This window comes from Rhizopus microsporus (assembly GCF_002708625.1).
Source record: "Rhizopus microsporus ATCC 52813 unplaced genomic scaffold scaffold_5, whole genome shotgun sequence".
Lineage (NCBI taxonomy): Eukaryota > Fungi > Mucoromycota > Mucoromycetes > Mucorales > Rhizopodaceae > Rhizopus > Rhizopus microsporus.
In genome coordinates, this window is record NW_019671920.1 from 240951 (window position 1) to 266469 (window position 25519).

Sequence of the window (25519 nt, forward strand, 5' to 3'; positions counted from 1 at the left end):
AACGACGCTTTATTTGGTAAAGTTCTTTTTACATAACCAATCATGTCTTCTATTGACATTAAAAGATCAAGACTAAACAATCGTTCAAAAGGGAAAGAAACAATTACATACAATTGCTTATTCATTCTTTCCATTGTCTTTACTATCCTTATGATCATCTTTATTGTTGTTGTTGTTACCGTCGTCTTCGGCTGTCAATTTTTCTAGCTTCTCTGTCAATTGATTCACTTCCTCTTCGCTTTCTTCTTCATGAATAACAATTTGAACCTCCGATGCCTCCTCTTCAATCACCACTTGTACATCCTTCCACATTGACTGTAACTTCTTGTGGCCCTTGGCAACTAATCGATCTAGATCCTTATCCCAACCTAATAATTCCGCCAGTTTCTGAACTCCTTCGTCACAACTACCCAGATAGGCCACATCTCGATTAAGACCATATTTCCACCTGAAATCAAAACCACTTGACTTGGATCGATGAACACCTACAAGCTCTCGATTGATCAATAGTCTTGGGACATGGTCAGGCACTTCATCAATGAGAGAAGCAAATGGCTGTACTTGAAGACTTGTTCCAATCACAATCAATAGATCCGCCTTTTCAAAATCCTAATAACAATAAATGTCATGCTTGATATATAACAATGGACAATATATGCTTACGACCAATCTATTAAAGAATCGCTTGGGTAAACTCTCACCAAAGAATGTGATATTTGGCTTGACTAATCCCTTACAGAACACACATTTAGGCACTTTGCCCGCCAATGCTTTCCTTCTCACCAGATCAATCTCGGCTGGATTTTTGCACTTGATACATGATGCCGTGGCAAAACTTCCGTGCGCTTCAACAATGTAATCTTGGTCCAGTCCTGTCAATCTTTCCAAGGTGTCAATGTTTTGCGTAAAGTTTCGTAATAAGATGCCTTTCTCCTGAAGTAGTTTGATAAAGTAATGGGTTTTGGTAGGTAAGAATTGACCAGGGTATAGTTCTTTAGCAAGTGTATAGAATGGTTGTGGATTTTCCTATTCAAAAATTGTTTTTTGTTATATATCTTTATTGTTATCTTTATCTGCTTTTTTCTTCTTCTTTACTTCAAAATATTCAATATCAAATACTGCCTCAGCATAAGGTAGGTTGAAGCTTTTCAGGTTATGGTATAGACCTGTGTCCTTACTACGGAAATCAGGAATACCCGCAGCAGTTGAAATGCCTGCACCTGTCATGACAATGACATTCTTTACTGAAATAATTGTTAGAAATTAAGTTGTTTTTTGTACACAAGATTCTACCGTCTTTTTCTTTTATATATTTTGCAATGGATTCTAAATTAGCCTTTTCTAAAACTTTTTTCTTTGACATTAATGAAACAACAACAAATGAAATCAGACACACACTCTTTGTCTATTTATTTATACTAAGAAAAAAAAATTAACCAGCTCTGTTACGTAATTGGCTCATCATTTTTTTTTTTTTTTTTCGTTTAAATTTCAATAATAAAAAAAGGGTGAAGGAGGAAACAGAGTAGTCTGAATTGAGTTACTGGTAAAACCAGCCTCATGTATTGCACTTCATAGCATTTCCGCCCGCAGACCGTTACAATAATCCTCTCGTCTCCCCAGAATACCCATCAGAATATAAAATCCTTCAAAGGTAAGGAAACAAGAGGTTAGATTTTCTGGTAGCACTGCCTCCGTTTTCACAGATTGTCCAGCAAAGACATTAGCGGCTTTTCTCAGACCTTCCCACGGGTTGAATTAAAGAATGATATCTTTTCGTATGTTTGCCCGTATACATAAGCTTGCTACCTCCTTGAGGAAAAAGAAAAAGGGAAAAAAAAGGGAATGGGCTTAATTTATAATGAAGATGAAAAAAAAATTTTCGACTTGTATCAGTCACAGATCTGTGGCTTTTGAAACGTGTATAAAAGAGGACCCCAGCTTGCAGCCATTTTCGTTCTTTATTCGATCCAAATAATTAACTAAATACTTTCATTGACGGTCAAGTTAGCTAATCTTGTGCTTTCCTTGCTCTAAGAAAGTATGAGACATATATGACTGTCGTATCTACATAGTGAGCAGTTAATCTATCTGCCACGTCGTTCGTAGACGGTCTATATTTACATGTAAAAAAGTGAAATGAAAAATAATATACTATTGATCGTTTTCTCGGTCTATTTACACTATTTCTCGAGATAAACGTCGCTCTAACTTGTGGCATTTGTGTATAAATTGTAATGCCGCATTTTGTAAAGTCTTATAACACTTTTCTGAAACACTATGCTCTTTAGCATCTTTTTGTGTGTGTATGTGCACAGTCTTTCCCAAAAGCAAAGTCGCAGCAAGTGGGAATTGATGTCACACAGATTTGAGAATAAATGCCGCACTAGGGAAGGAAATCGACGTGTACTGCTATGTAATGGTTTAGAGACACAAGACAAAGACAAAAGAAGTACTTCTTATTAATCTTTATTCTAAGATAAAGATAGGAGAGACATACAAATAAATTAAGTACATTTCTAAGCGTGGATTATAATTACCGAGAATATGATTGACTAACATTTTATGAGAAGTTGGCTGTTGTATATGTGCAACTTTATGCTACATATTTTGTTAGAAAACAGCTTATTTTATTCTAACATTGGTATAAATGGTTACGTCTGCTGATAAAGTTTTGTATGCTTTGGTTCTCTCTTTGTTGGTACTTTGGTGGAATTGAGTGCTTTTAAAAAGTTATCCATTGTTGTTATTGAGAATGATTTGTAGAATTACGAATTTATAAAGTCGCCATCTTGATTTGTTCTTTTCAGAAAGAAAGAGATAAAAAGAGATTTCTTTACGTTGTCAGTTTGGTTAACCAAGGCCCAAGATCAATCACGTGTAGTCACGATAAATACATATCTTACATCAAAGAATATTTCACTGGAAAGTATTACATGTAATGCCTAGAAGAAGAAGAAGCGGCTGGTAGCATTAGCTTATTTTCTGATGCATGTAGTGTTGGCAGGAAGTACAGTATGTGTGTATGTGAATGAGCTTTATTATGATTGGCCATTTATTTTAAACCCAAATATCTACATGCAACACGTAATGCTTTCTCTCTGTCCTTTCTTTTTTAAACATCATGACAGTTCAACATGTTCAAAACGCCGCAGACTTTCAAGCAGCCTTGAGCTCTTCTCCAGATAAATTAGTAGTTGCTTACTTTACTGCTAGTTGGTGGTAAGTCTTTGCTATGGTATAAACCTGCTTTTTTCCTTAGCTCTGTGTCGTGTATAGTGGGCCTTGTAAAATGATTTCACCCGTTTATGACCAACTTGCAACCAAGTATACTCAAGTTACTTTTGCCAAAATTGATGTGGACCAAGTGAAAGAAGTATCCACTGCCTGTGGAATCACTGCCATGTAAGCATTTTCTTTTACTTTTTTTTTTTTATTGCTATTCAAACTAATTTTATTAGGCCTACATTTCAATTTTATAAAAACAACAAAAAGTTGACAGAGATGAAGGGAGCTAACCCTAAACAACTCGAGGCTTATATTCAAAAGCTGTCTGGAGAACAACAGCAACAAGGAGAAAGCTCTAAAAAGAATTATGGTGTACCTGGACACGTAAGAAAAAAAAGAAAGAAAAAAAAAGTATACACCAATTGATGTATTGTGTAGGGTGACTTGACTTCTTTTATCACCATGAATCAATTGGATGCACTAAACCAACAAACAGAAAATAATGTCAAAAACATATTCAAAGACGACAGCAGTTACCTGGAGAGTGACGTCGATGAGCAGTTGATCATTAGTGTCCCATTCAATCAACGTAAGTATTGTCTATCAAAAGCAGCAAAACTTTGTTTAAAAGCCGAAATATGTAGCTGTCAAAATTCATTCATTAAAGTTCAAGGCTCACAATGTCGCACAAGCACCCAAGACGATAAGATTATATGCCAATAGACAAGCACTTGGCTTTGATGATACTGATTCCGTAAAGGAGACACAGGTGATTGAATTGGCGCCCAAGGATTTTGAACAAGACGCGATCGTCAACTTGAGATTTGTCAAATTCCAAAATATAACTCATATCACACTCTTTGTCGTTGACAACCAAGAGGATGAAGAGACAACCCAGCTTGAACAGTTGATTTTTATTGGTACTCCTGTAGAGGTAAATGGATAATTCTATATGTATATGCGGGTATTAATATGTATTCTAGACTACCAACATGAACGATTTAAATAAGGAAGAGAATAAATAAAATTAATAGTCGTCTTCGATCACCCATTCAATAATTTCTTCTATTTCTTCTTCTTCTTTCGTTCGATGATGGCTAGACAGATTCCATTTCTTGTGAATCATAAGCAGAGCTAAAAGGACAGGTAAATGGACAATGCTGCCAAAGAACAATTGTTTGGCTGATTTATCGTTGCTTTAAAAAAAAGTGAGATTTGTGTGTACATAAAGAACCTTCTTTTTTTGGGTACCTCTTTTTCCAAAATTTATAGGCACCGTAGAGTAAAGCGCCATTGACGATGGATGAATCAAGGGCAAACCAATAAGAGGTCAAATCAAGATAGGGCACAGCAAAGCATAGGGGAAACATGGCCAGACTGTATCGTAATGAGACCCGCGCGTTTAATTTAGGATCTGTTACGGCCATCATGCGGTATCCAGCCTTAGAATAGTCCTGACGGAGGTTCCAAGCAAGAGCATTAAAATGAGGAAACTGCCAGCAGTAGAGTAAACCACCGAGAACCCAGGCAGCAGGATCCAGCAGGTTATTCGTCACGGCGGTATATCCCATCATGGGAGGAATGGCGCCTACGACAGCACCTGCCCATGTGTTGGCAATGGACGATCGCTTCATGGGGGTATAGACCAATGTGTAGAGGGCAATATTGGAAGCACCCAAGATGGCTGTGATCGGATTGACGCAGGTCGCGAGCATGGTGACACCAGTTACCCCTGTTAAAAGTCCAAAGCCGAACGCATGGACTTGAGACAGCGCTCGTCGTCCGAGCACTCTGTTGCGGGTTCTGAGCATCTGAGCATCATAAGGCACTTCTATCCACTGGTTAATAGCATTGGCTGAGCCAATACAAAGACCTGTGCCGACTGTGGTTGCTAGCAGTGTTGTCACCGTTGACTCACCAGGGGCAAGCGCATAGCCTGTCATAGCTGTCAGGGCAACTAGACCAGCTAGTTTGAACTTTATAAGCTCTTTATAAAGGACAGGCAACTTGGCCATAGAAGGTGGTTCGATCACCTTGAACTTTGTAACCCGCTGATTATGATGTCTCTGCTGTAATAAAGAATAGGTAGCAAAGACTCTTGTAGGGTTGACATGTCTCTTTGTAATCTGTCTAATCAAGTTTGTTTGAAGCATAGAAAAGGCAAAAAAAAATCAAGAATAAAATGGGCCATTTATTGTGACTGTTTCCGTAAGCATGAGTTGTCTCTCTCTGTCACTACCATTGTTCTTTCGCTTTTAGACTGTTTTAATCATGCAGTAGATTTGAACACAGACATTAAGGATAAGTATGCATGAAATTGACCCGTATTGTAAATGAAGTCGGAAACCAGCGGAGGCGGGCGATCCAAGAATTACCCTGATTACCTCTCCCCAAAATTATCATTGTTTCTGTCCATTGAATGTGTAAGAGTCATATTTTGATGATGGATTTATACAAAATAATAAAAGAGTTTGTTGGCTTTGCACTACAAGAGTCTTCGTTTGTTACTGATTTAGGACTAATCATGGCAATCCCGTTTATTCCGACTGAGAAGCCACATGTCAAATTTGAACTTGACATAAAAAAGCTACTAAAAGGCAATTTTTAAGCACTATTTTTCTTTTTTTTATTAAAGCCATTGTTTAATGTGTATAGAACTTTTTTATAAACCTCCTTCCTTTTCAGGCGTTTCCAAGACTTGATCGATACCCTCGTTCACAGGCTTCAATTGATCTAATGCGTTACTATGACTACTATGTTTTGACAAGTGACCAAAGTGATTGGAGAGGGTAACCATGTTGATGGCTTTCTTGAAGGTGCGACGAGCATTGAAGTTGGTACGCAAGTTGGGTAAAAGATCTTCCTTTTTTTTGTATTCTTCATCCTTGATTTCCTTTTCAGCGAGCCATTCGTGTTCAAGAGCTTGATGTGCAGTAATACGCTTGTCAGGGTCAATCGTTAGACAACGTTCAATAAAGTCTTTGGCTTGTGAGCTAATGCCCTCCCAACATGGATCATCAAAGTTGTAATCAGCGTTGAGAATAGCGTTCATCTCTTCAATGTTATTGGCTCCTTCAAATGGAGTGTAACCAGATAATAAAAAGTAAGCGATGACACCAATGGCCCACATATCCCTAACTCTCGCGTTAGTTTTTTTTTTATCATTAACGCACATACACAATACACTTACACAGGTTTTCCATGTCCTGTCTTTTTGAATATCTCTGGCGCCATATATCCTGGTGTACCACAAGTTGTTTTTAAGGTATGGAATTTATCGGTATCAATAATACGAGATAAGCCAAAGTCTGCAATAAGCAAATCAGAGTTTTCATCACGTTCACGGAATAAAAGGTTTTCAGGCTAAACAAGTTAATGCATGTTTTCTTTTCTTTTTTTTTGTCTTGTTTACCTTCAAGTCTATCAAATAAACAGAATGAATAAAAGCATATAGTATATATCTATTATGTTTACATACCGCGATGAACAATACCATTGTCATGAAGGTAAGCAACAGCACTGCAAATAGTTCTGACGATATGAGCAGCATCCTTTTCGAAATAGCTACCCTTTTCACAAATACGATCGAATAATTCACCCCCAGAAGCTAGATCGGTGACCAAGTACACTATTTATTTGTTAGTGTTGTATAATAAACAATGAATGTATATACTTGCAGTTATTTAATGTTTCAAAATAGTCAACTAAACTAAGGATATTCTTATTTCCTTGTGAAATACGCTTCAAGATATTGATTTCATTTCGGATCATATGTTCACGTCCTTCCATCAACTTTTTATTGATAATCTTGACTGCATAATATTTACCAGTTTCGATCTATGTTGTGTAAATATCAAACTGGTTTTTTATTGTTTAACTTACGTGCATAGCCTCTACAAAATAGACCAAAAAAGGGGGGTTATTACAAATAAGGAGGAGAATGTATTTCTGAAATACCTTTGACTGTTGCATAAGTACCATTACCAAGGACTCTACCCGTCTTATATTTACAGGGTACAGTTACAGGAGTACGAGACATATTGTTTAGAAAGAGAAAAAAAAAGAAGAAAAAAAATTAAAGTTGAGGCAATGGAAGGTTTTAAAAGGGCTGCTTAGCCACTATGTTATACACACACATACACAGAAAGCTTTCTTCCATTTTTTTTTATTATCTCTAAATGGCTAATTTATGCATCTTTTCATGTATGCATCACTTCTCCCCTTCACTCTCCCATCTCCTTAACATTTTTTCTATATTCTTAATATACCATCTTTGTGGCTTCCCCCTTTCATTTGTTAGGTTTGCTCTATATTTCTAATCCTATCTCCGCTTGCTTCCTGTGGCTACACACAATTTATTATATAAAAATGGACTTTTGATTTTTTGTCCTCTCTTTTTTTTTTCTTTATTGTTTTCAACAACAAAAAGATGTCTCTTTTACCAGCACATAGGGGGACCACAGCATTTAGGTCCATTTCAACTATGCTTGGTAAAGGCATTCATAAGGCAGCAAGGATCTCGTCTCGTAGTCCCATCGAGATGATTGCGACTATTCTTATCTTGTCGTCCTTTAGCTACTTTTACCTCTTCAACAAGGCTCGTACATCAGACATTTTCTCAGGCACTGCAACACGTATCTATCCTACTTTTGTTTATGCGGATGCCAATGCAGCACAATTCAAAGAAATTGCTAGTCATGAACGAGACAGTATTCCTAATCACATTAAAGTTCAACTCAAGCAAATCTCCATTACTGCCAAATCTACAAGCAACTTATTGGACAAACAAACCTTATCTTCTCTCCTTCAATTCCAAAACACCATCGAACATGCTCAAATTGATGATTATCTCAATCAAGTCGGTTTTCATTCCTTGTGCTTCAAGTTGCCCAACGGCGAATGCTTCACTCAATCCCTTTCGCAAGTATTCAAGGAGCAAGACCTTCAAGATATCGATCGATCCATTCACGACAATCTCGAGGCCGCACAGACGATCTTTGGTGACTTGAACCTGAACGAATCGACCGCTTCTTCTGTTTCTTTTGCGTTTGCTTTCAATACCTCTACAGATTATCGTCAACACCTCTCTCATCTTTGGGAACAGAAACTGTCTACCTTGTCTACGTCTGACATTGTTTCTTTATCCAAGGCAAATGAACATCAAGATATCTTTACTTGGTTATTTATTGTCACCAAAAACATTGTTGTTCGTATCAAGGAGTTAATTGAGGTAAATAGATTAGAGAATACATGAAAAACATGTAGTAATCTTTTTTTTTCTAGCTTGCAGATAACATTGACATTATTGTCATCTTGGCTGGCTACGTTATGATGTTGGCAACATTTGCTTCACTCTATATCAACATGAGATCTTTAGGATCTCGTTATACCCTGGCCACTGCTGTCTTGCTCAACGGCTTTTTCTCATTCATGTTTGCCCTCTTGACTGTCAGTGCGCTTGGCATAGACGTTTATCCTGTCATCTTGGCGTAAGTTTAACATAAATGAAGCTCTATATGTATTGACCCCATTGTTTAGCGAAGCCATTCCGTTTTTGGCTGTAACGATCGGCTTCGAGCGCCACTCTAAACTGACAAGGCGTGTATTTCAGATTAGTAAAGAAACTCCGTTGACAAAACAAGAAATTAGAAAAACGATTATGCGTGCTGTTGACTCGGTTGCATTACCCATCGCTCGGGATGCCGTCATGGAAATCACTGTGCTTACTCTTGGCGCTAAATCGGGAGTGGCTGGTCTCCGTGAATTCTGCTTGCTTAGCGCTATATTATTAGCATATGACTTCATCATTATGTTTACTTGGTATACAGCCGTATTAGCTTTGAAATTAGAGGTAATGGTTACAAAAGCATATATGCACAATGTTGTATAACCTCCTTTTAGCTTCTTAGAATCCGTGAAATCAATGGCAAGTCAAACAAAATAGACAAGTCATCTGCAACTACCGGAACCGGTTTTATTCGTAGTGCAGTCGTCAAGGCGTTTAGTGATACGACAAACACGACAACAGCAACGACAAGTTCAAGTGCAAAGACAGACGAACCCATGATTGGAAAACTTAAACTGTCGATGGTAAGGGAGTTTTTAATACAGAATATAAAATATATATTAAAGTTTTCATTAGATTATTGGGTTTGTTGCTATGCATCTATTCAAGGTCTGTACTACCTTTGAAGGTTCCACTGGTCCTCATGTTAGTGTTACAGAGCCTGGAATTGTCAGAGTACTTGAAAGACTCCTTGAACAACACCGTGCATCTGACCTTCGTCATCTGCCTCTTCTCGTTCAAGTGTTCCCTCCTGTCCTCTTCCATGTCTCATCGCCACTTGGAAAGGGCCTTGTTCCCGATAGTATTAAAAGACCTCTCGACGTCCTCTTTGATGCTTATGCTGTCTATATCCAGCACCCGGTTATCTCCAAATGGATTACCCTGGGTCTCTTCGTTTCCTTGTTCTTGAATACCTATCTCTTAAAGATGGCTAAGGAACCAGCTAAACCAACAGCCAATGCATCTACCCCTATTGAACCTACTCCTGTTCCTGTCGTGGCTCCTGTCACAACGACTGCAATGGCCCCTAAGAGACACACCAGACAAGGGGTGATTCGCACAGTTGAAGAATGCATGGAACTTATTCATACTCCTGACTCGCTATCGGACGAAGAAGTGATTGCGCTCGTACAAAAGGGCAAATTAGCCTCCTATGCGCTCGAAAAGGTGCTTGGCGATCTCGAAAGGGCTGTCGTAATTCGTCGTGCGCTGATCTCACGTGCATCCATTACCAAGACCTTGGAACACAGTCTGTTGCCTTTCCACAACTACCATTACGATAAGGTCATGGGCGCATGTTGTGAAAATGTGATTGGATACATGCCTATTCCTATCGGTGTTGCTGGACCGATGACCATTGACGGTGAATTGATTCATATCCCCATGGCTACGACTGAAGGCTGTTTGATCGCCTCGGCTGCAAGAGGCTGCAAGGCTATTAATGCAGGCGGTGGAGCGACCACCGTATTGACGGCAGACGGTATGACCCGTGGACCCTGCGTAGAGTTCCCTTCGATTGTAGGTGCTGCTGCCTGTAAACGATTCTTGGAAGGAGAAGGTGCAGAGATCATCAAGGAGGCATTTAATTCTACATCTCGCTTTGCTCGTGTTCGCAAGTTGAAAGTTGCTCTTGCCGGTCGTCTTGTCTATATCCGATTCTCAACAACAACAGGCGATGCCATGGGCATGAACATGATCTCCAAGGGTTGTGAAAAGGCCATGAGTGTTCTCTCCACTCATTTCCCCGAGATGCAGATCATTTCTCTTTCTGGCAACTACTGTACAGACAAGAAACCGGCTGCGATCAACTGGATTGAAGGACGTGGTAAGTCCGTGGTGGCTGAAGCGGTGATCCCTGGAGCCATTGTTCAAAAGGTGTTAAAGACGACTGTGGCTGCTCTTGTTGAATTGAACATTTCAAAGAATTTGATCGGATCGGCCATGGCAGGTTCTGTCGGTGGGTTTAATGCACATGCGGCCAATATCCTGACTGCCATCTATATTGCCACTGGTCAAGATCCTGCTCAGAATGTCGAAAGTTCCAACTGTATTACTCTCATGAAAGCCATCAATGACGGGCAAGATTTACACATCTCCTGTACGATGCCCAGTGTTGAAGTAGGTACGATTGGTGGTGGTACGATCTTGCCTCCTCAACAAGCCATGTTGGACATGCTTGGTGTCCGTGGACCTCATCCTACTGAGCCAGGCAAGAACGCTCAAAGACTAGCCAGAATCATCTGTGCCTCTGTCATGGCAGGTGAACTCTCACTTTGTGCTGCCCTGGCTGCTGGTCATTTAGTTCAAGCTCATATGGCTCATAACCGTGCTACTACAGCAGCAGCGCCTGCTCCTGGTACATGTATCAAATCCTAATAGATGCGTTTGTCTGTATTTGTGTTTTATTTATATATAATTTACTTTCTTACTTCCCCCTTTCTTATTTAACAAGATAATAATAAAAAATACAATGTAATCCAATGATATGCAGAATGAATGAACTATAAATACACATGGTTACTACTACTGCTGCTACTACTACTACTGAACTTTGCTCTCTATCTTCTTTAAAATATCTTTGATATCGCATTCCGAAAAGACAGGACCTGACTGAGAACACATGGCCTTTGTCTTTAACAAATCGCATAGTTCCTCTAGATTAAACTTTTCAAATAATGGATGATCCTGTAACTTCTTCCAAACCTCTGAGCAGGAGATCAGATTACACGATTCCTCCAGCAGAGGCTTATCTGCCTCGACAAGCGATTCAAACAGAGACTGCTCAAGCTGATCGAATATTTCGTTCTTTTTCGTGATCGAAGTGGTAACAATTGGCACAGGATGGTCTGCCACGGTCTCGATCAGACAGCCCTCTGAATCAAACAGAGGTTCTGTCAGAAGTTGGTTATAAGCGTTCGAACAGACTTCCTCTTTTAGCCTTTCACAAAAGGACACGCCATCCTTGTCTCGAATACAGGCAACGGCTGAGCTTTTTCGTTCTTGTTCTGGTTTTTTTTTGTCCTCAAGTTGACTACGTAGGTCTTGTATTTCCTTTCGAAGTTGTGCCACTTCCAAGGCATGAGCAGCACAAAGTTCTCGAATCTTGTCTTCTAATTCCTTGACGTACCGCTCTTTGCGTTCTCTGAATGCTCGTTGAGCGGCTCGGTTCTGTTCTTTACGACGTAGACGCTGATCGGTGATTCCTTTGAAAAGAAACAAAATCAGTACAATAGAAAGAGGATATTTGTATATATATACCTTTTGAATCATCTAGAATTTCATCCCACTTTCGTTTTTTATAATCAGTAATATTAGTCGATGTCGCTAAAGGTAGTATCTTTGGTATGGAAGGAGCAATAGGACGAAATGGAGCGGGTTTCTGTGAAATTTCTTCAGTCATTTTGTTTTTCTATAGCGTCAAGAAAAAAAAAAAGAAAGAAAAAAAAAGGATAAATTATATCCGAAATATATTACTGCGACGAAAATAAAGATCATTTTACTTATTTAGAAGCATAGTGCCCAGTTATGTTTTTTTGGCTTCCCTATTTTTGATCTAATATAAGCATAATGTCGGTTGCAAGCAGAGAATCGTGACGCCAGGAAAAATGAACAGCAGTTGGTGTGTTTGCAAAAAGATCGAAAAACGTACAAAGCATTTTTCAGGATACTGAAGTTTGTAAGATAAGCAGGGACGTCCAAAACAGACTTTGGTATTGCACATGAACCAATTCAGTCATGATATACAATTCGTTTGCATGCAATTTGATCAAATAAAGCATAATAATGGGCCTAGGAAATAGGGTTCATTCAATACACAGCCATTACTACTTTTTTTATTTCTGCGCGGACTTATGCTCAAGTTCTCCTGACAGCCTATACTTTCGAAGGCTTTTACACCATGAAAATTAATAGGTTTAGTGGTTATTTTTGGATTATTTTTAATCACGTCTTTAACATATTTTAGCTAATCTTTCGTCATTGTGCTTAAATGGGCGTCTTGTCTTTCATCTGTCATATCAATTATATAATTTTTTGAAATGCTAAGAAAAATAAATGTGCATTAGAAATGTTGCTCATATAAAAAACCCGAGTATGTACTTACAAGTCAAAGTATTTGGTCGTTGTTGATGTATAATTTTTGCGTGGAAATGCTCTTAAACACAAGCGTGAGGCTTTGATCATTCTGACATATAAAAAAGCAACAGCCAAGCCTCTTATTTCTTCTTGATATGCTTCGTTGTTTTTTATCTATTTAATGAAAATATAGTGTAAATAACTTGAAAATAAAAAAGACACTTAATACAATATGTTTTACCTTTCGTCTGTTTCCCTTTTTTCAATTTTGCCGAGTGCCTACGAAAGAAAAATTTAAGTGGGTGAGAAATATACAGATAATACAGATAATCTCTTACCTTGTGCAAATCACTTAAAGCAGATTTATTGATTCGCAAGATTAACCCTTTATGTTGCATGATTATTTCTTCTTCCATTTTTATGTTAAGAGTTTACATACTCTTGGAAACACTACGTACACTAGAAAATACACCAAACATTAGACTAATCCTACGGGCGCTACCTCTACGTATTATCTACGATGTCACCCAACAAAACGTTTCAACCATGTTGGTTTGTTTCTTTTCAGAAATGAGAAGAGATAAAAAGGATTTCATTTATATTTTTTATTCTAATTTTATTTACGTTGTCAGTTTAATCAACAAAGAGCGAAGATCAATTCAAGAGTAATTATTGATAAATTCGTATTTAGCTGCTTCCAAACAAAGAGCAAGCTTGAGGATTCCACCATCCTTTACATCCTTATGCGTTATAGGAAAATTTGCTGTGTCTACCATCTCTAAAGCATAAAAGCTCTCTACGTGCTTTATCGTGTAGAGCTGACAGCTCAAACCTAAAAATTGCATTAACGGAATGCATGGTGTATATTTTCCCTCATTATTTCCAAGTGAACAATTCAAGCAATACTTTGATAAGGTCACTAGTTTTATCTTGTCCATATACAGCTTTTTTTTTGTTCACAAGTTTTCCAAACTTGGCAACACAGATATCAAGCCCCTTGCCCCCGCAGTAATCAACACACGCAAATCCAATTTTCAAAGTAAATCGACAATTTTATAATTTAATAACCGACAATAATTTTTCACAAACCGATAGGCTTGACTGCAAATTTAATGATTACATTATGGTGCATGCTTGCTTTTTAGCTTTACTCGTTGATACAGTCGTGCCTTCCACCCAGGCCTGCTGGGATTCGAATCCAAGAGTCATGTTATAAGCGACATAGGCAGTAGCCTATTCAATAAAGAAATAAGTACACACAATAAGGATTACTTTTATAGTTACCTTGGCCCACGCTTCACCCATCTCAACTGTATATTCCTCACCCAATCTCTTCTTGAGTGCTGTCACAAAAGCAGGACCTACATGATCAAAATATTCTGGTTTGATCTTGTAGAAATAATGTCTTGCTCCCAATTCCTTCATCTGTAAAGCCAACCACTCAGGATCCTCTTCCTCCACCTTTCTCTTATTCATGTCCTTGATCGTCCCCCGTTTCTGTTTGGTCAGTTTAGGTGCTCTTGCAATAAAGGCAATCATGCCTGTCAGAGCCTTTGCTTGCTGAAAGACATTGTGGAACAAAGGCTCTGTCTCAGGACAGAGTTCAAATAAGGCGGCGTAAAAGGCAAGACCAAATGCGTGGGAAGGAGAGATGGTCTTGTCGTCTGAGTCGAGTCGTTTCTGAGAGACTAGTTCCCAACTCGTACGAATGATGTCGATTTCTGTTTGACTAGGTGCGTTTTCGAAAGAACTTTCAGAACTTGATATGGAAGGTGTTGCTGTTGATGATCTGGATGACTGCGGGAATCTATTAAAAAACTTTCGAAGAGTATGATTTGAAGAAGCAAGAGCAGATGAGATAGATGATTGCTTTGTACTATTGGTTGATGTCATCGGACAAGATGCCATTTTGTTAAGAAAAGAAAGAAAGGGGAAAAGAAAAAAAGATATTGTAAAGAGAGAGACAAGTTCTCAGATTTGGTATCTATTTATTATTTTATATAATACAAAGGTATAAATGGAATTAATTAAACAAAATACTATAACTTAAGCACTGGACATAAAGACCAATCAATGTTATCAGGATTATAATCCAAAGGTACTTTAGCCCAAACAGAGTAAACATTTGTAAATGACTTGGTCTCTTTCACTTCCTCGAAATAATCACGCCATCGTTCCTTGTACTCCGTTACTGAAATGTTTAACATTTGACTCAACACTGGGCTTGTCGACTCTGCAAACGATTCCAAATTATGCTTCCAAAGGACGCCAAGGTCCAATCCCCATTCTCCCAGAGGAATAGAAACTGATTTACAATTGACGTCTTCCAAATTGAGTGCTTTTAATGCATCGGCCAGATAAGCGGCCATTCTTGCTTCACATCCAAGTCGCCTAGCTGCCTCCAACACTGTATAATAAATGAGTCACACACACTTTTATATATATATATATATATATCAATATCTTACTGTCTGTCTCTAGTTTTGATCCTTTAGGCCCAAGATTGCACGTCGAAAAGTCAAACTCGATCAACTCAATGTATCCACCTGGTTTGGTCACTCGAATCAACTCCTGTAGGACAGATCTCCAATTGTCAAGCGTAAAGGACACAGTGACCAATCTTTGTTTAACAAAATCAAATTCATCATCCTGAAAGGGCAATCTTTCCTGAGTGACATCCACTTGATAGAAATCGAGGTTTTTTAATAGACATCTCTTTATTTTCATTTCTTCTTGGGTCAGCTGACTTGACAGACTCGTCTCTTGGCTTGTCAATGAGCAATTCGAAGCTAGCACGGGTGTCAGGTTGTTTAATTTAGATAAATTGGGATGAACTGGAGTAAAATACTGTTGTGGTTGTTCACCCGTTGTTCCATATTCGATAAGTTTACCTTCTTCTTCAAAATCATCGGGTAATAAATCACAATTGTCAATCGCTACAAAATGAGACTGACGATAATCAAGAGCCAAATCGATGATATGGTGTCCTGCCTATATTAAGAAAAAATTTTTTTCTTTTAGTTTAGGCAACATGTGCGCGTTCATCATTACTGTTATTATTGCTCTTGGTCTATATTTACCCACATACCAGGCCCACAACTATATTTTATGATGAGTCATCACTTTTATAGTTATCATTTTTTACTTACCTCACACTAAGTACTTTTATTCCCTTTTCTAATTCCTGTTGAAGTGGTGCTACAATGTTACTACGGAATTGTGTTACAGAATATACATCAAACTCTTTATTTGCTTATTTGCTTACCCGCCAAAGACCCAACGAAGAATAAACGTCTGTACTCTGGAACGATCCAATTCGAGTTGATCGTTGGGCAAAAAGGGATTAGAAGAATGATCAAGGTACCGTCGGCCTTTGAACCATTTGAAGGCTCCACGTGGACCAGAACAGATCAATGCCATATCTTGTTCTTGCCTTAAACGTGGGGCTAGCCTCATCGGCTTGTCTTCAGCTATAAACGCTTTATGATCACTACCGCTTGATTTTCCTTGCTGTTGCTCATTTAATTTCTTTTGTAATTTCTCTAGTTTTTTCGCAGGCAAGGGTCTTAGATGCTTTGGTAAATGTTGTCTACTCGAAAACCGACTTTTAATATCAGATTGACTATTGCCCATGTAAAAATTTGGAAAGAAAGAAAGGAAATGAATGAAGAAAGAGGGTAAATTCTATTTTATATATAAACAAGGTTACACACTCTTCTTGACCCTAATTGTTATCATCGTCAATAACCACTTCTTCTTGTTCTTCTTGCTCTTCTTCTTGTTGTTGTCGTTGATTGCCTTCAATTAACCAAACACTAGATGATATTAGAGCAAGTCATATATATGCATGTACATAACTTACAAAAACTTGGGTGCAGACAGCCATTTTTTACCACCACTCAGTGGCTCACGGGGCCAAACATCTTGGAAAAAATAGTAAATGTGTCCTACAAAGATACCTAATGCGTCTCCTTGTGGTAATTTACCACTGAGTGTCATTGAGAATAACAAGAGTACCCAAGGTAAATAAGGTGCACTAAAGACGACCAAGCCTAAAAAATTCAGTCGAATGTATGGATTTCGCCTTGACCAGATATACACCATGGTGAATGCAAGTGATGACCCCAGGAATGGTATATAGGCATATGGTAAGATGATCTAGTTATTTAGTTAAGTAATCAATAAATACATTTTTTTACTTACAGAGCATAAAAGTAAAGTGGAGGCAGAAAATAATATGAGCCATGCATAATCTGCTGGTTTATGTCTATAGAATCCTTCTTCCATCATTCGACTATATCTCGCTCTATAACAAAATATAAGTCATTATGAATTGATATAAAAGATGCATCCATTTTACAGAAAGAAGATGTGGAAAAAGAAGTCGAGTGATAAGGGTCCAAAATAAAAAAAGTTGGTAATCAACCTCCACCACTATTCTATAAACTTAGTCCATGTGCATATATACATTTTTATTCATATATCAACCTGAAATTCATTCACAATGCTTTCATAATTCAACCATAATTGTAGAGGATGAACAAGTCCTAAATGCTATTTATTTTTGTGTGTGTTAATTATGCAATGAACTACTCATATATACTTACGACTACTATGCTCGTAAAACACGATAGGGATATGTATATTCTTGTAATAGGTGGAATATCGCTAAACCATGTTTCTAATGGATTTGGCATAATTCAACAGAGAAAAAAAGAAAAAAGTGGAAAGAAAATGCTGGCTTCAGGCCATTGGTAAGTTCCAGTGCTTAAAAAGTCACACACATCAGTGCGCGTATTAATTGTCATTATTTGACAATGATAAAGGGGATTTTTTACTGTAAATTCAATGGCTCTACTTTTCTTTATACTATTCCAATTAGCGCACGTTTTTTTTTGCCCTATGCAAAACTAAATAATAGATATGTACCTTATCCAAGGTAAACTTTTCTCTCTCTTTATTTCCCTCCTTAATCCGGAGTTTTAATCATGCATAATAATTATCAACAAAAGAGAGAGAGAAAAAAAGGGCAACAGGCAATATAAGGGACGACACAGGGGCTATTTCCTTTTTTTCCTTTTCTTTCTAGTTTCAATTATGTCCGATATTGGTGATGATACTCAAGTTTCGTCTCTTGTTTTAATAAAGAGTAAAGATACATAAATAAAGAATAGAAGATATTGATCATACTTTTAGATCTTGTTGAAGATTTATTTTCATATAATACAATCAAACGAAAGAGGGTCTTGGAATACTATTTCTTTCAAGATGCAACATTAGCGTCACCTCTTATGTGTACTGAAGGTGTATTGAACATTCAATAGTAAGGTGAATTGATACAACAACTTGTCTTTAATCTATTTAGTGTATATACTATTTGGCAAACCATGAATAGAAAGGAACCAGTAATCAACAATATAGTGTTTGATGGGTAAAACTTGATAACAAGATTAAATAAAGCACTAAAACTGTATTAGACATACAGCCGTCATTCATCTCACACAGACCATTTCACCTTGCATCTTTCCATCCTTTATTCAAATTCAAATCCCTTCAGTGACCATATTAAAGTTTAGAGAAACAGAACAAGATAGCGGACTACTCAAGGTCTATCATCAAGAAGACACTTGGACGTTGGAAGGTTATATATTTTTATCTATTTCACGTGCTTTATAAATAACACAATTCTTAAGGTCTACTTCAGTCTGTACCACTCATCTCTTTTTGGTATGACCACGTCGTTCGTCTAATGATGGGCAAACTCGTCACGGCCACAGGGGATCTCTTGGACGCCGCCATTCAACAAGCAGAAAAGATGACAGCCAGGGGGCAACAGATTCAGCGGATCGGGCGTGACTTGGCGGTGGAAAACATGGAAAGGTTGGACGAATACAAGAGCGAGTTACATGAAAATTATTTAAAAGGCATAAAACATTGGAGAGAGCACAATCAGCCATAATAGCTCGCGGCTACCACAGCCGCCGCGCTATGTTCATTGGGGGAAGTTAAAAATGAATCAAAATAAAGACATAATTGATCATAATTATCCACTCGTGTCCCAATGTAACCGTCAGGACGGATCACGATGATCTCGGGTTGTTTGATTTCATATGCCTTGTAACACTGCTGGTCATGATCAAGGTAGACTTTGTCGAGTCCAAATGGCCAGGTCGAGTGGACGACCGAGGGAGGTGTCTGGGTAAGGTACTGGTTCGCTTCTTGTTTTGTCGAATTCGAAATAAACATGATCGAAAACAGGTCGGGTTCACTAGGTGGTTGCGGCTTGTATGAGAACCTCAGACTGTCTTCGAATGAAGACCGAGTCGTGTCCGTCGATCGTCGTTGATAAAATGAATGAATCGATGAGGCCGACCATCGGGTCGTCGGGCTGCTGCTGCTATGCATCATGTCCGGCGTGTAATGGTAAAGAAAGGAGATGGGAGAGGATATCTGTTGAGTCACTTTGGATAGAGGAGAAGATTCAAAAGTGGACAGTGAACCACAAAAGACAAGGAGGGTGAACTGAGTAGTGCTTTGGATACAGTCGAGGAGCTGTAGATAGTTTGGTCTAATGCTCTTCCACCGTTCGGATGATCTGCGCTCAGTGACTACTGTCATCTTATTGCTTGATGTACTGTTTTGTTTCTTGTGTCCCTTTTGAAAGATATTAAAGAGGTTCGATAGATTACTATTGTTCATCGAGCTCGATCGTCCTCTTGAATGTTCTATGCTTGTACTGTTTGACGGCTTTAACTGCGTCGTCGCTGGCTTTGCAGGTTTTGTATTGGTCAGCAGCAAGAGTTGAACCAGACTGTACGGCTTTAAGTTTCCATTGGGAGCTAAGCAGCCAGCACCGATGGTGAATTCAAAAGTACTGCTAATCTCTTGATGGTGGCAGTTAATCAGGTTGGACGCATATGGCGTATCCCCTACAAAGCACCGTTTCAGTCGATCAAGCTGGTACCTGATCTCTCGCAAGGGCGACGTAGACAGCATTCGCTCCATCCATACGATCGATGTCTGGATATACTCTGCTGACTTGAGCTGTGTCTCTTGATTGACTGTATCGAGCAAAGTGGTACTAGCACATTGTCGAAAAACAAGTCCTAGCTTCCAACAAAGGTTCTGAACACCTTCAAAGTACGCATTAATATCCAAAAGTGGTGAGGTTGTTTGAGAAGAAGAGCCTATGAAGAAGTAACCTTCGTGCTCAAATAGCTCACTTGACCTTTGATCGCCTTTATAAGGTAATCGATATTAGGTCTCTTTTGATCATATGTGTATATATATATGTATACCTTTCCATTTCGTATAGCTTTTCACTCTACCAAATTCCACTTGAAAGGGATCCATCATGTATTTGATGTGTCCAAGAGCCAAGGCGACAGGGATTTCATCATCAATGGATACTTTGCTCCAACTAGGCTTATGTTCAAATGTGATATAGAGTGTATCCTGATGTCCTACAATCAACACATTCTCTTGATTCTTTTTGATCACCGAGATCTGTCTGATGCTAGGAAAATTGGACTGAAGAATGGCTATTTGAAGGGTATAAAAGTACCTCTTGTTATTGTGATACTTGTATCCGATACCTTTATTCTTTGTCTGTTACTAATTTAATTTTAATAATAATACAAATGTTACCTAATGTTTGTCTGACAAGATTTGTATCATCGTTTTCTACCAGAACAAACTGTGATTTCCAGCATTGACCATGACTCAACTCGATTCGCTTAAAGTCATCTTGATCCTCTATCTTGGTGATGCGTTCCTTCATCACATCCAAACTGACATGTTGTCTGAGGATATCGCACACAACGGACTGTTCACAGGACAGACAATAGTTATAGCCTGTCACATCGTTATCCCATAACTGGATACTATCTGCCAAGGCGTTGTGCTCGTATATATCCAGCCTCCAGTGTTTCATACCCTTGGCGGTGATGGTATCGAGCAAGTTCATCTGTTTTAGAAGCTGTAAACTACGTGGTGAAAATACCAAGAGTCCAGACGGTGATTGTGTCTTATTGTCTATAGAATGTATGAGTTTGATTATATGTTGAGTTTGTGTGCATACCGATTATTTGTATGGACAGTCCGATTTTGGAAAGCAGTATGGCTGCATACAACCCAGATACACCTTTTTAATATGTGTTATGAGACATATAATAAGCATCTATTTATTTTACCAGAGCCAATAATGAATACGTCTGTTTGATGGCTCATTTTGTTATATATTTTTGATATAGAAAAGAAAAAGAAGAGAGGCACAGAAAAAAAGGAGTGGGGTAAAAGAAATGGTATTGCTGTTACACTTGTAAAGTGTGACATTAAATAAGCTCATTTAACGCGTTAATGAAATTCAAGTGCATATATAAATATAAATTGTCGATATAAACACTTGTATCAAAAAGGAACGTAGCCTGCTCTTTACCAAGAAGATGTCTGCGAGAATAATTGAATCGAATGCCTTGTGTTTGTCTCTGGAGCAAAACCGTTTGTTGGTTAGCATTGTGTTTTGTCAAATATTTATCTGATCATCAAGAAGAGGGCGTTTAGACAAGTCATAATTAAAGAAAAAATAATAGAATAAAAGAGGTGGGCAATGATGTGTTTTATCTTCATTCGCCCTTGATTCAATTGTAAAAAGAGTGTAAAATTATTTCTTTCTAGTTGATCAATATTTACCTTTTATGCAAACGCTTTGATGATATATGGCTTCGAATATACCAAAGAATGAAAACAACGGTATATATATGCTCATACTTGTTCCTTCTGGTCAATAGAGAACCAAAAGGATAAGCCAAAATTTCAACCTGCGACAGTTTGATAAGTATATGTATTAAGGGTTTATTATTAAGAGTTTAACAACAACCACCAGATGACTGGGGTTGAACAGCTGCGCCTTGACCAACACGAACTGTTGACTTGGCCTGTTGTTGTTGCTGCATGGTTGATCCCATTCTATCCTTAATTTGCTTAGCCATTGTTAAAAAGGCCTGTTCGACATTGGTGGCATCCTTGGCTGAGGTTTCCAAAAGTGGAATATGAAGACTATCAGCAAATTCCTATATGGTTGTAAATATATATTCATACATCATCTTGCACATTATACAAGTTACCTTTGCTTGTTCCGTTTCTACTGCCTTTTTATCGACTAAATCGCTCTTGTTACCAACTAGCAGTTTATTGACACCTTCAGCAGCGTAACGGTCAATTTCTTGTAACCATTGCTTCACGTTATTAAAACTATCTGCATCAGTTACGTCGTAAACAACAATAATGCCGTGTGCACCTCGATAGTACGAAGATGTGATTGTACGGAAACGTTCTTGTCCTGCAGTATCCCACTTTTGAAAATGTTAGTTTATATGCACATAGTCTCTCTCTCTCTCTTACAATTTGCAGCTTCACCGTCTTTCCTTCAAGTTCAATAGTTCTAATTTTCTATAAAATAAAGTATAAGTAACATTAATGTCATAAGCATTTCATATTGCTTACAAAGTCAACACCGATAGTAGAAATGTAGCTTTCGGTATAGGTGTCATCTGCAAAACGTAATAAAAGACAAGACTTTCCTACACCAGAATCGCCAATTAGCAAAAGCTTAAACAAGTAATCACTTCAGCAAAGAAAAAAAAAAGTTGTCAGTTGCGTCATTTTTATATTTTGTGTATATGCTTTTTACTATTCAGGATTCATTTTATATAAAAAGTAAAGAACAAGAAAAAAAAAAAAGAAGAGAAAAAAGATAAAAGAGCGTGTAGGCTGCATGCTTAAATCATCACGAATTAAAACTCAGTCGAGGCGATTGGCGCAAAGGAGAGACAGGCAGCTTAGGTAAAAGGTACTTGCTGACCTACTATCTTATGACCCATCCTTTTTGCCAACTGATATCCTATCTTTCACTGCCCATTTGATCTACCTCCCCTTTTCTTTGCTGTCATTCATTTACAATGAATAAAAAAAACTGATGACCCTGATAACACGATCCTACATAATCCTTTGACAATGATAAGGATTTATAAAAGTTTAATAAACTTATAAAGCCTAATCAAACCTCTATTTCTTCGGCTCAATTTAACAAATCAACTCATTAATATTATCTTTTTCATCTTGTAGCAATCCGTCATGTGCAACGTCAGATAAAAAGTCTTTTTGTACTGTTGGCATATACGCTGATGAATCTCTTTTGTTCCCTCCTTTGTTACACGAATTGAGTTGTAAAAAAAAGGAGCATCACACACAATTGATATTTTTATATATTTTGTTCATCTCTCTTATCGTTTGACATGAGCAAACATGTTGAATACATTCTATTGGCGGAATTCGATATTGACAAAGGTGCTTCTCTAAAGCACCAATACCCAACAGAGACAGGAACAGACGAACAGTAAGAAAGAAAGAATAAAAGAAAAAAGACTAACAATAATATAAAGTATCTTGTCTGAGCTCATGTTGCCTGATGGTGCTCATTTACGTGCTGAAGATTGGACCATCTTTTGTTTGAATCAACTCACACCTGTCCCTGAACAAGAAATAGATCAAGAGCGGAAAAGTCCCTTGCTTTATGTATTAAACTTGGTGAGAACAAAGCATGACGCGACAGCACGAAGGTATTTGCTTACCTATTTACTTTTATATATTGACTTGTCAATAATAGAGGCGCTATGGTAAAAGCAATGGCTATCTGTACTAGACACCAATATCTTCATATATACAAAGTATAAAGAGCTCACTATCATTTGATCTTTTTACTGATCCATGCATCTTTTCGTTTAGCCTGTGCTCTTATTGGCAATGGAAAAATACTTTGAAAATCCAAACGTGGACATTTTGGAATCACTTTATAAGGCAGTCAATTCAATGGATTTATCAAGGATGCCCAAGTTTACTTGGCATGAAAGACAGATCTTGAGAGCATCAGATAATAAAACCATGTTTGAAGAAATGTTTGTGGATGATACAACTGTAGATGATATGGATGTGCTGGAAGATACCGAATTCAACAGACAGCGAAGAGGAACCTATATCGATCTTGCTTCTGGAAGTGTAAGAGAGCAAATACCCACATTAAGTAAAGACAGACACTTTTTTGAAACAAAGATAGAATATGAAGGCATCAAACTGCCTATCAAGATTCCTCTCACAGTCAATGATGAAGAAGTAGGCGATGTAAGTAATAGAGAAAGAAAAAAAGGGACATGCTAATGATTTGAGATAAAGTTTTCAGTGATAAAGCTTATCAACACATTTACACCCAGTCCCAATCATCCAGGTTCGCCTAATCCACATCATCCTCATCTGGACAGTTCCGGACCTTACACTCATCCGATCATGCTCTTATTGAACGCATTATTAACACAAAAGCGAATCATCTTTTTGGGTCACGGACATCCCTCAGGCGAAGTAGCAAACTATGTCTTGGCGGCTTGTGCTTTAGGCAGTGGATGTGGTACGGTCTTACGAGGATTTACAGAACGAGCGTTTCCTTACACAAATCTGACAAGTGTGGATGATTTATTAAAATGGTAATTGTTTATTTATTCATTCATACATTAGAGAGCTTATTGCTGTCATATAGTCCTGGATTCATCGCTGGTGTGACCAATCCTACATATGAAGAACATACCAGTTGGTGGGACGTGCTCTGTAATATCAGCACCGGTAAGATCACGGTGAGTAAAGATATCAATTCGACTAGCCCTGTGTCCAGTCGAAAGGGATCAATTGCAGCGTCTATCGCAGACGATGTATCTTCTTTCAGTTCACTATCACTCGGCCGTACTTCAAGTATGGGCTCATTTAATAAACAACAACAACAACCTCAGCAGCCTCAACAGCAGCAGACTTCAGCAGCGATGTCACTGGTGCAAGAAGAGAAGAAGGACTCAGATGCAGAGTTTATGCAAGACGTCATGGCAGCTATTCAAGCGCATTATGGAGAAACTTCGATTCGTGCCAAGTTTCAGGATTATGTATTTCGCTTTGTGCGATTAGCTGCTCTCTATGAGGAACAGGTATATCATCAAACAAAAATAGGGTTTGGATCCAAAGACACAGTGCTTGGGTATGGACCTGTGTTTATAGACGAAACAGCCAAGCAAAGAGAATTGGCTGCCAATGCGAGTCGAATCGAAGGATGGAGACAGACGATTTCATATAAATATTATCAAAGAGACTTGGCCACTCGGCTGGAGAACTCTTGTATTAAAAATCTAGATGTCTATCACCAGATCACTAAACTGAAACGACTCAAGCACATACCAGATAATGAAATACATGCCATCTATGAAGCATTTCTTAATAATATCGTCACCCATCGTCAAATGATTGAGGTTAGTCTTTTTTTTTATGAATTTTAATCTTGTATAATAACATACCATTATTATAGTTTTTATCATTTTTGCCTCAGCATCAAGGAGGTCTAGCACCACTTGGAGTCGGCTTATTTCACTCAAATCCATTGGTCCGAAAGCAAGCACTCGAATTATTTCGTAGATTAGAACGTAGTCCAGTAGGAACCAAGTTCATTCAGGGTTTATCAAGATTTCAGAAAATAGCTTATGAAAGACAATCTGCTTCCTATACCAATCATACACAATAAAATTTAAACTCACATGTATAAACGCGTTCTATTTTTTTTAG

At 38.1% G+C, this 25519-nt stretch overlaps 13 protein-coding genes across 13 annotated transcripts; 4 read left to right on the forward strand and 9 right to left on the reverse strand.

Annotated features, from left to right (window-relative positions):
- Positions 1 to 117: 117 nt before the first annotated feature.
- On the reverse strand, positions 118 to 1462 carry RHIMIDRAFT_308102 (NAD-dependent deacetylase sirtuin-2; the record flags this gene model as incomplete). The annotated part of the gene is made up of 5 exons (XM_023614556.1): positions 1294 to 1462; positions 1096 to 1244; positions 664 to 1026; positions 462 to 609; positions 118 to 425 (listed from the first exon to the last, which is right to left on the reverse strand). The coding sequence occupies exons 1-5, from the start codon at positions 1361 to 1363 to the stop codon at positions 118 to 120; spliced, it is 1038 nt and encodes a 345-aa protein (XP_023467632.1). The 5' UTR covers positions 1364 to 1462.
- A 1648-nt stretch (positions 1463 to 3110) lies between these two features.
- On the forward strand, positions 3111 to 4295 carry RHIMIDRAFT_111883 (DUF1000-domain-containing protein). Its single transcript, XM_023605256.1, has 5 exons — positions 3111 to 3222; positions 3280 to 3405; positions 3462 to 3612; positions 3667 to 3817; positions 3873 to 4295. The coding sequence occupies exons 1-5, from the start codon at positions 3125 to 3127 to the stop codon at positions 4172 to 4174; spliced, it is 828 nt and encodes a 275-aa protein (XP_023467633.1). The 5' UTR covers positions 3111 to 3124; the 3' UTR covers positions 4175 to 4295.
- On the reverse strand, positions 4256 to 5243 carry RHIMIDRAFT_200576 (protoheme IX farnesyltransferase; the record flags this gene model as incomplete). Its single annotated transcript, XM_023606466.1, has 2 exons — positions 4256 to 4424; positions 4480 to 5243. 2 exons carry the CDS (start codon positions 5241 to 5243, stop codon positions 4256 to 4258), a joined length of 933 nt encoding a protein of 310 aa, XP_023467634.1.
- Positions 5244 to 5549: 306 nt separating this feature from the next.
- On the reverse strand, positions 5550 to 7448 carry RHIMIDRAFT_111900 (putative calmodulin-dependent protein kinase type 1). The gene is made up of 7 exons (XM_023605257.1): positions 7186 to 7448; positions 7111 to 7121; positions 6906 to 7065; positions 6707 to 6856; positions 6641 to 6648; positions 6419 to 6591; positions 5550 to 6362 (listed from the first exon to the last, which is right to left on the reverse strand). Exons 1-7 carry the CDS (start codon positions 7265 to 7267, stop codon positions 5891 to 5893), a joined length of 1056 nt encoding a protein of 351 aa, XP_023467635.1. The 5' UTR covers positions 7268 to 7448; the 3' UTR covers positions 5550 to 5890.
- A 209-nt stretch (positions 7449 to 7657) lies between these two features.
- Positions 7658 to 11170, forward strand: RHIMIDRAFT_250120 (3-hydroxy-3-methylglutaryl coenzyme A reductase; the record flags this gene model as incomplete). The annotated part of the gene is made up of 5 exons (XM_023610695.1): positions 7658 to 8458; positions 8512 to 8717; positions 8767 to 9079; positions 9130 to 9318; positions 9371 to 11170. The coding sequence occupies 5 exons, from the start codon at positions 7658 to 7660 to the stop codon at positions 11168 to 11170; spliced, it is 3309 nt and encodes a 1102-aa protein (XP_023467636.1).
- Positions 11171 to 11335: 165 nt separating this feature from the next.
- Positions 11336 to 12194, reverse strand: RHIMIDRAFT_250121 (uncharacterized protein; the record flags this gene model as incomplete). Its single annotated transcript, XM_023610696.1, has 2 exons — positions 11336 to 11997; positions 12053 to 12194. The coding sequence occupies 2 exons, from the start codon at positions 12192 to 12194 to the stop codon at positions 11336 to 11338; spliced, it is 804 nt and encodes a 267-aa protein (XP_023467637.1).
- Positions 12195 to 13504: 1310 nt separating this feature from the next.
- On the reverse strand, positions 13505 to 14829 carry RHIMIDRAFT_290723 (globin-like protein). The gene is made up of 3 exons (XM_023613754.1): positions 14153 to 14829; positions 14020 to 14101; positions 13505 to 13969 (listed from the first exon to the last, which is right to left on the reverse strand). Exons 1-3 carry the CDS (start codon positions 14774 to 14776, stop codon positions 13950 to 13952), a joined length of 726 nt encoding a protein of 241 aa, XP_023467638.1. The 5' UTR covers positions 14777 to 14829; the 3' UTR covers positions 13505 to 13949.
- Position 14830: 1 nt separating this feature from the next.
- RHIMIDRAFT_111983 (uncharacterized protein) lies at positions 14831 to 15895 on the reverse strand. Its single transcript, XM_023605258.1, has 2 exons — positions 15337 to 15895; positions 14831 to 15275 (listed from the first exon to the last, which is right to left on the reverse strand). The coding sequence occupies exons 1-2, from the start codon at positions 15593 to 15595 to the stop codon at positions 14908 to 14910; spliced, it is 627 nt and encodes a 208-aa protein (XP_023467639.1). The 5' UTR covers positions 15596 to 15895; the 3' UTR covers positions 14831 to 14907.
- Positions 15896 to 16726: 831 nt separating this feature from the next.
- Positions 16727 to 17565, reverse strand: RHIMIDRAFT_200864 (Der1-like protein; the record flags this gene model as incomplete). Its single annotated transcript, XM_023606489.1, has 5 exons — positions 16727 to 17026; positions 17072 to 17174; positions 17229 to 17302; positions 17357 to 17422; positions 17476 to 17565. The coding sequence occupies 5 exons, from the start codon at positions 17563 to 17565 to the stop codon at positions 16727 to 16729; spliced, it is 633 nt and encodes a 210-aa protein (XP_023467640.1).
- A 400-nt stretch (positions 17566 to 17965) lies between these two features.
- Positions 17966 to 18544, forward strand: RHIMIDRAFT_235933 (uncharacterized protein; the record flags this gene model as incomplete). Its single annotated transcript, XM_023608449.1, has 4 exons — positions 17966 to 18017; positions 18065 to 18191; positions 18234 to 18299; positions 18346 to 18544. The coding sequence occupies 4 exons, from the start codon at positions 17966 to 17968 to the stop codon at positions 18542 to 18544; spliced, it is 444 nt and encodes a 147-aa protein (XP_023467641.1).
- Positions 18545 to 18817: 273 nt separating this feature from the next.
- Positions 18818 to 21097, reverse strand: RHIMIDRAFT_235934 (FAD/NAD(P)-binding domain-containing protein; the record flags this gene model as incomplete). The annotated part of the gene is made up of 5 exons (XM_023608450.1): positions 18818 to 20106; positions 20167 to 20463; positions 20516 to 20902; positions 20949 to 21011; positions 21061 to 21097. 5 exons carry the CDS (start codon positions 21095 to 21097, stop codon positions 18818 to 18820), a joined length of 2073 nt encoding a protein of 690 aa, XP_023467642.1.
- A 638-nt stretch (positions 21098 to 21735) lies between these two features.
- RHIMIDRAFT_235935 (GTP-binding protein ypt1) lies at positions 21736 to 22573 on the reverse strand (the record flags this gene model as incomplete). Its single annotated transcript, XM_023608451.1, has 5 exons — positions 21736 to 21939; positions 21994 to 22221; positions 22271 to 22318; positions 22373 to 22493; positions 22560 to 22573. 5 exons carry the CDS (start codon positions 22571 to 22573, stop codon positions 21736 to 21738), a joined length of 615 nt encoding a protein of 204 aa, XP_023467643.1.
- A 575-nt stretch (positions 22574 to 23148) lies between these two features.
- RHIMIDRAFT_304750 (spindle pole body interacting protein) lies at positions 23149 to 25478 on the forward strand (the record flags this gene model as incomplete). The annotated part of the gene is made up of 7 exons (XM_023614456.1): positions 23149 to 23264; positions 23311 to 23487; positions 23535 to 23595; positions 23654 to 24046; positions 24098 to 24402; positions 24456 to 25209; positions 25266 to 25478. The coding sequence occupies exons 1-7, from the start codon at positions 23164 to 23166 to the stop codon at positions 25476 to 25478; spliced, it is 2004 nt and encodes a 667-aa protein (XP_023467644.1). The 5' UTR covers positions 23149 to 23163.
- Between the last annotated feature and the right edge of the window lie 41 nt (positions 25479 to 25519).

Bases quoted from the DNA above. Each gene is read 5' to 3' on its own strand.
- RHIMIDRAFT_111900 (XM_023605257.1), bottom strand. From the start codon at position 7,267: ATGTCTCGTACTCCTGTAACTGTACCCTGTAAATATAAGACGGGTAGA. The intron at 6,857-6,905 runs GCAAGTATATAC...ACAAATAAATAG, and splicing joins TTTTGAAACATTAAATAACT to TGTACTTGGTCACCGATCTA. The intron at 6,363-6,418 runs GTAAGTGTATTG...CGCGAGAGTTAG, and splicing joins ACAGGACATGGAAAACCTGT to GGATATGTGGGCCATTGGTG.
- RHIMIDRAFT_290723 (XM_023613754.1), bottom strand. From the start codon at position 14,776: ATGGCATCTTGTCCGATGACATCAACCAATAGTACAAAGCAATCATCT. The intron at 14,102-14,152 runs GTAACTATAAAA...TTTATTGAATAG, and splicing joins TGGGTGAAGCGTGGGCCAAG to GCTACTGCCTATGTCGCTTA. The intron at 13,970-14,019 runs GTAAAGCTAAAA...TTAAATTTGCAG, and splicing joins AGGCACGACTGTATCAACGA to TCAAGCCTATCGGTTTGTGA.
- RHIMIDRAFT_111983 (XM_023605258.1), bottom strand. From the start codon at position 15,595: ATGAAAATAAAGAGATGTCTATTAAAAAACCTCGATTTCTATCAAGTG. The intron at 15,276-15,336 runs GTAAGATATTGA...TTTATTATACAG, and splicing joins ATCAAAACTAGAGACAGACA to TGTTGGAGGCAGCTAGGCGA.
- RHIMIDRAFT_111883 (XM_023605256.1), top strand. From the start codon at position 3,125: ATGACAGTTCAACATGTTCAAAACGCCGCAGACTTTCAAGCAGCCTTG. The intron at 3,223-3,279 runs GTAAGTCTTTGC...TGTCGTGTATAG, and splicing joins TACTTTACTGCTAGTTGGTG to TGGGCCTTGTAAAATGATTT. The intron at 3,406-3,461 runs GTAAGCATTTTC...TAATTTTATTAG, and splicing joins GCCTGTGGAATCACTGCCAT to GCCTACATTTCAATTTTATA.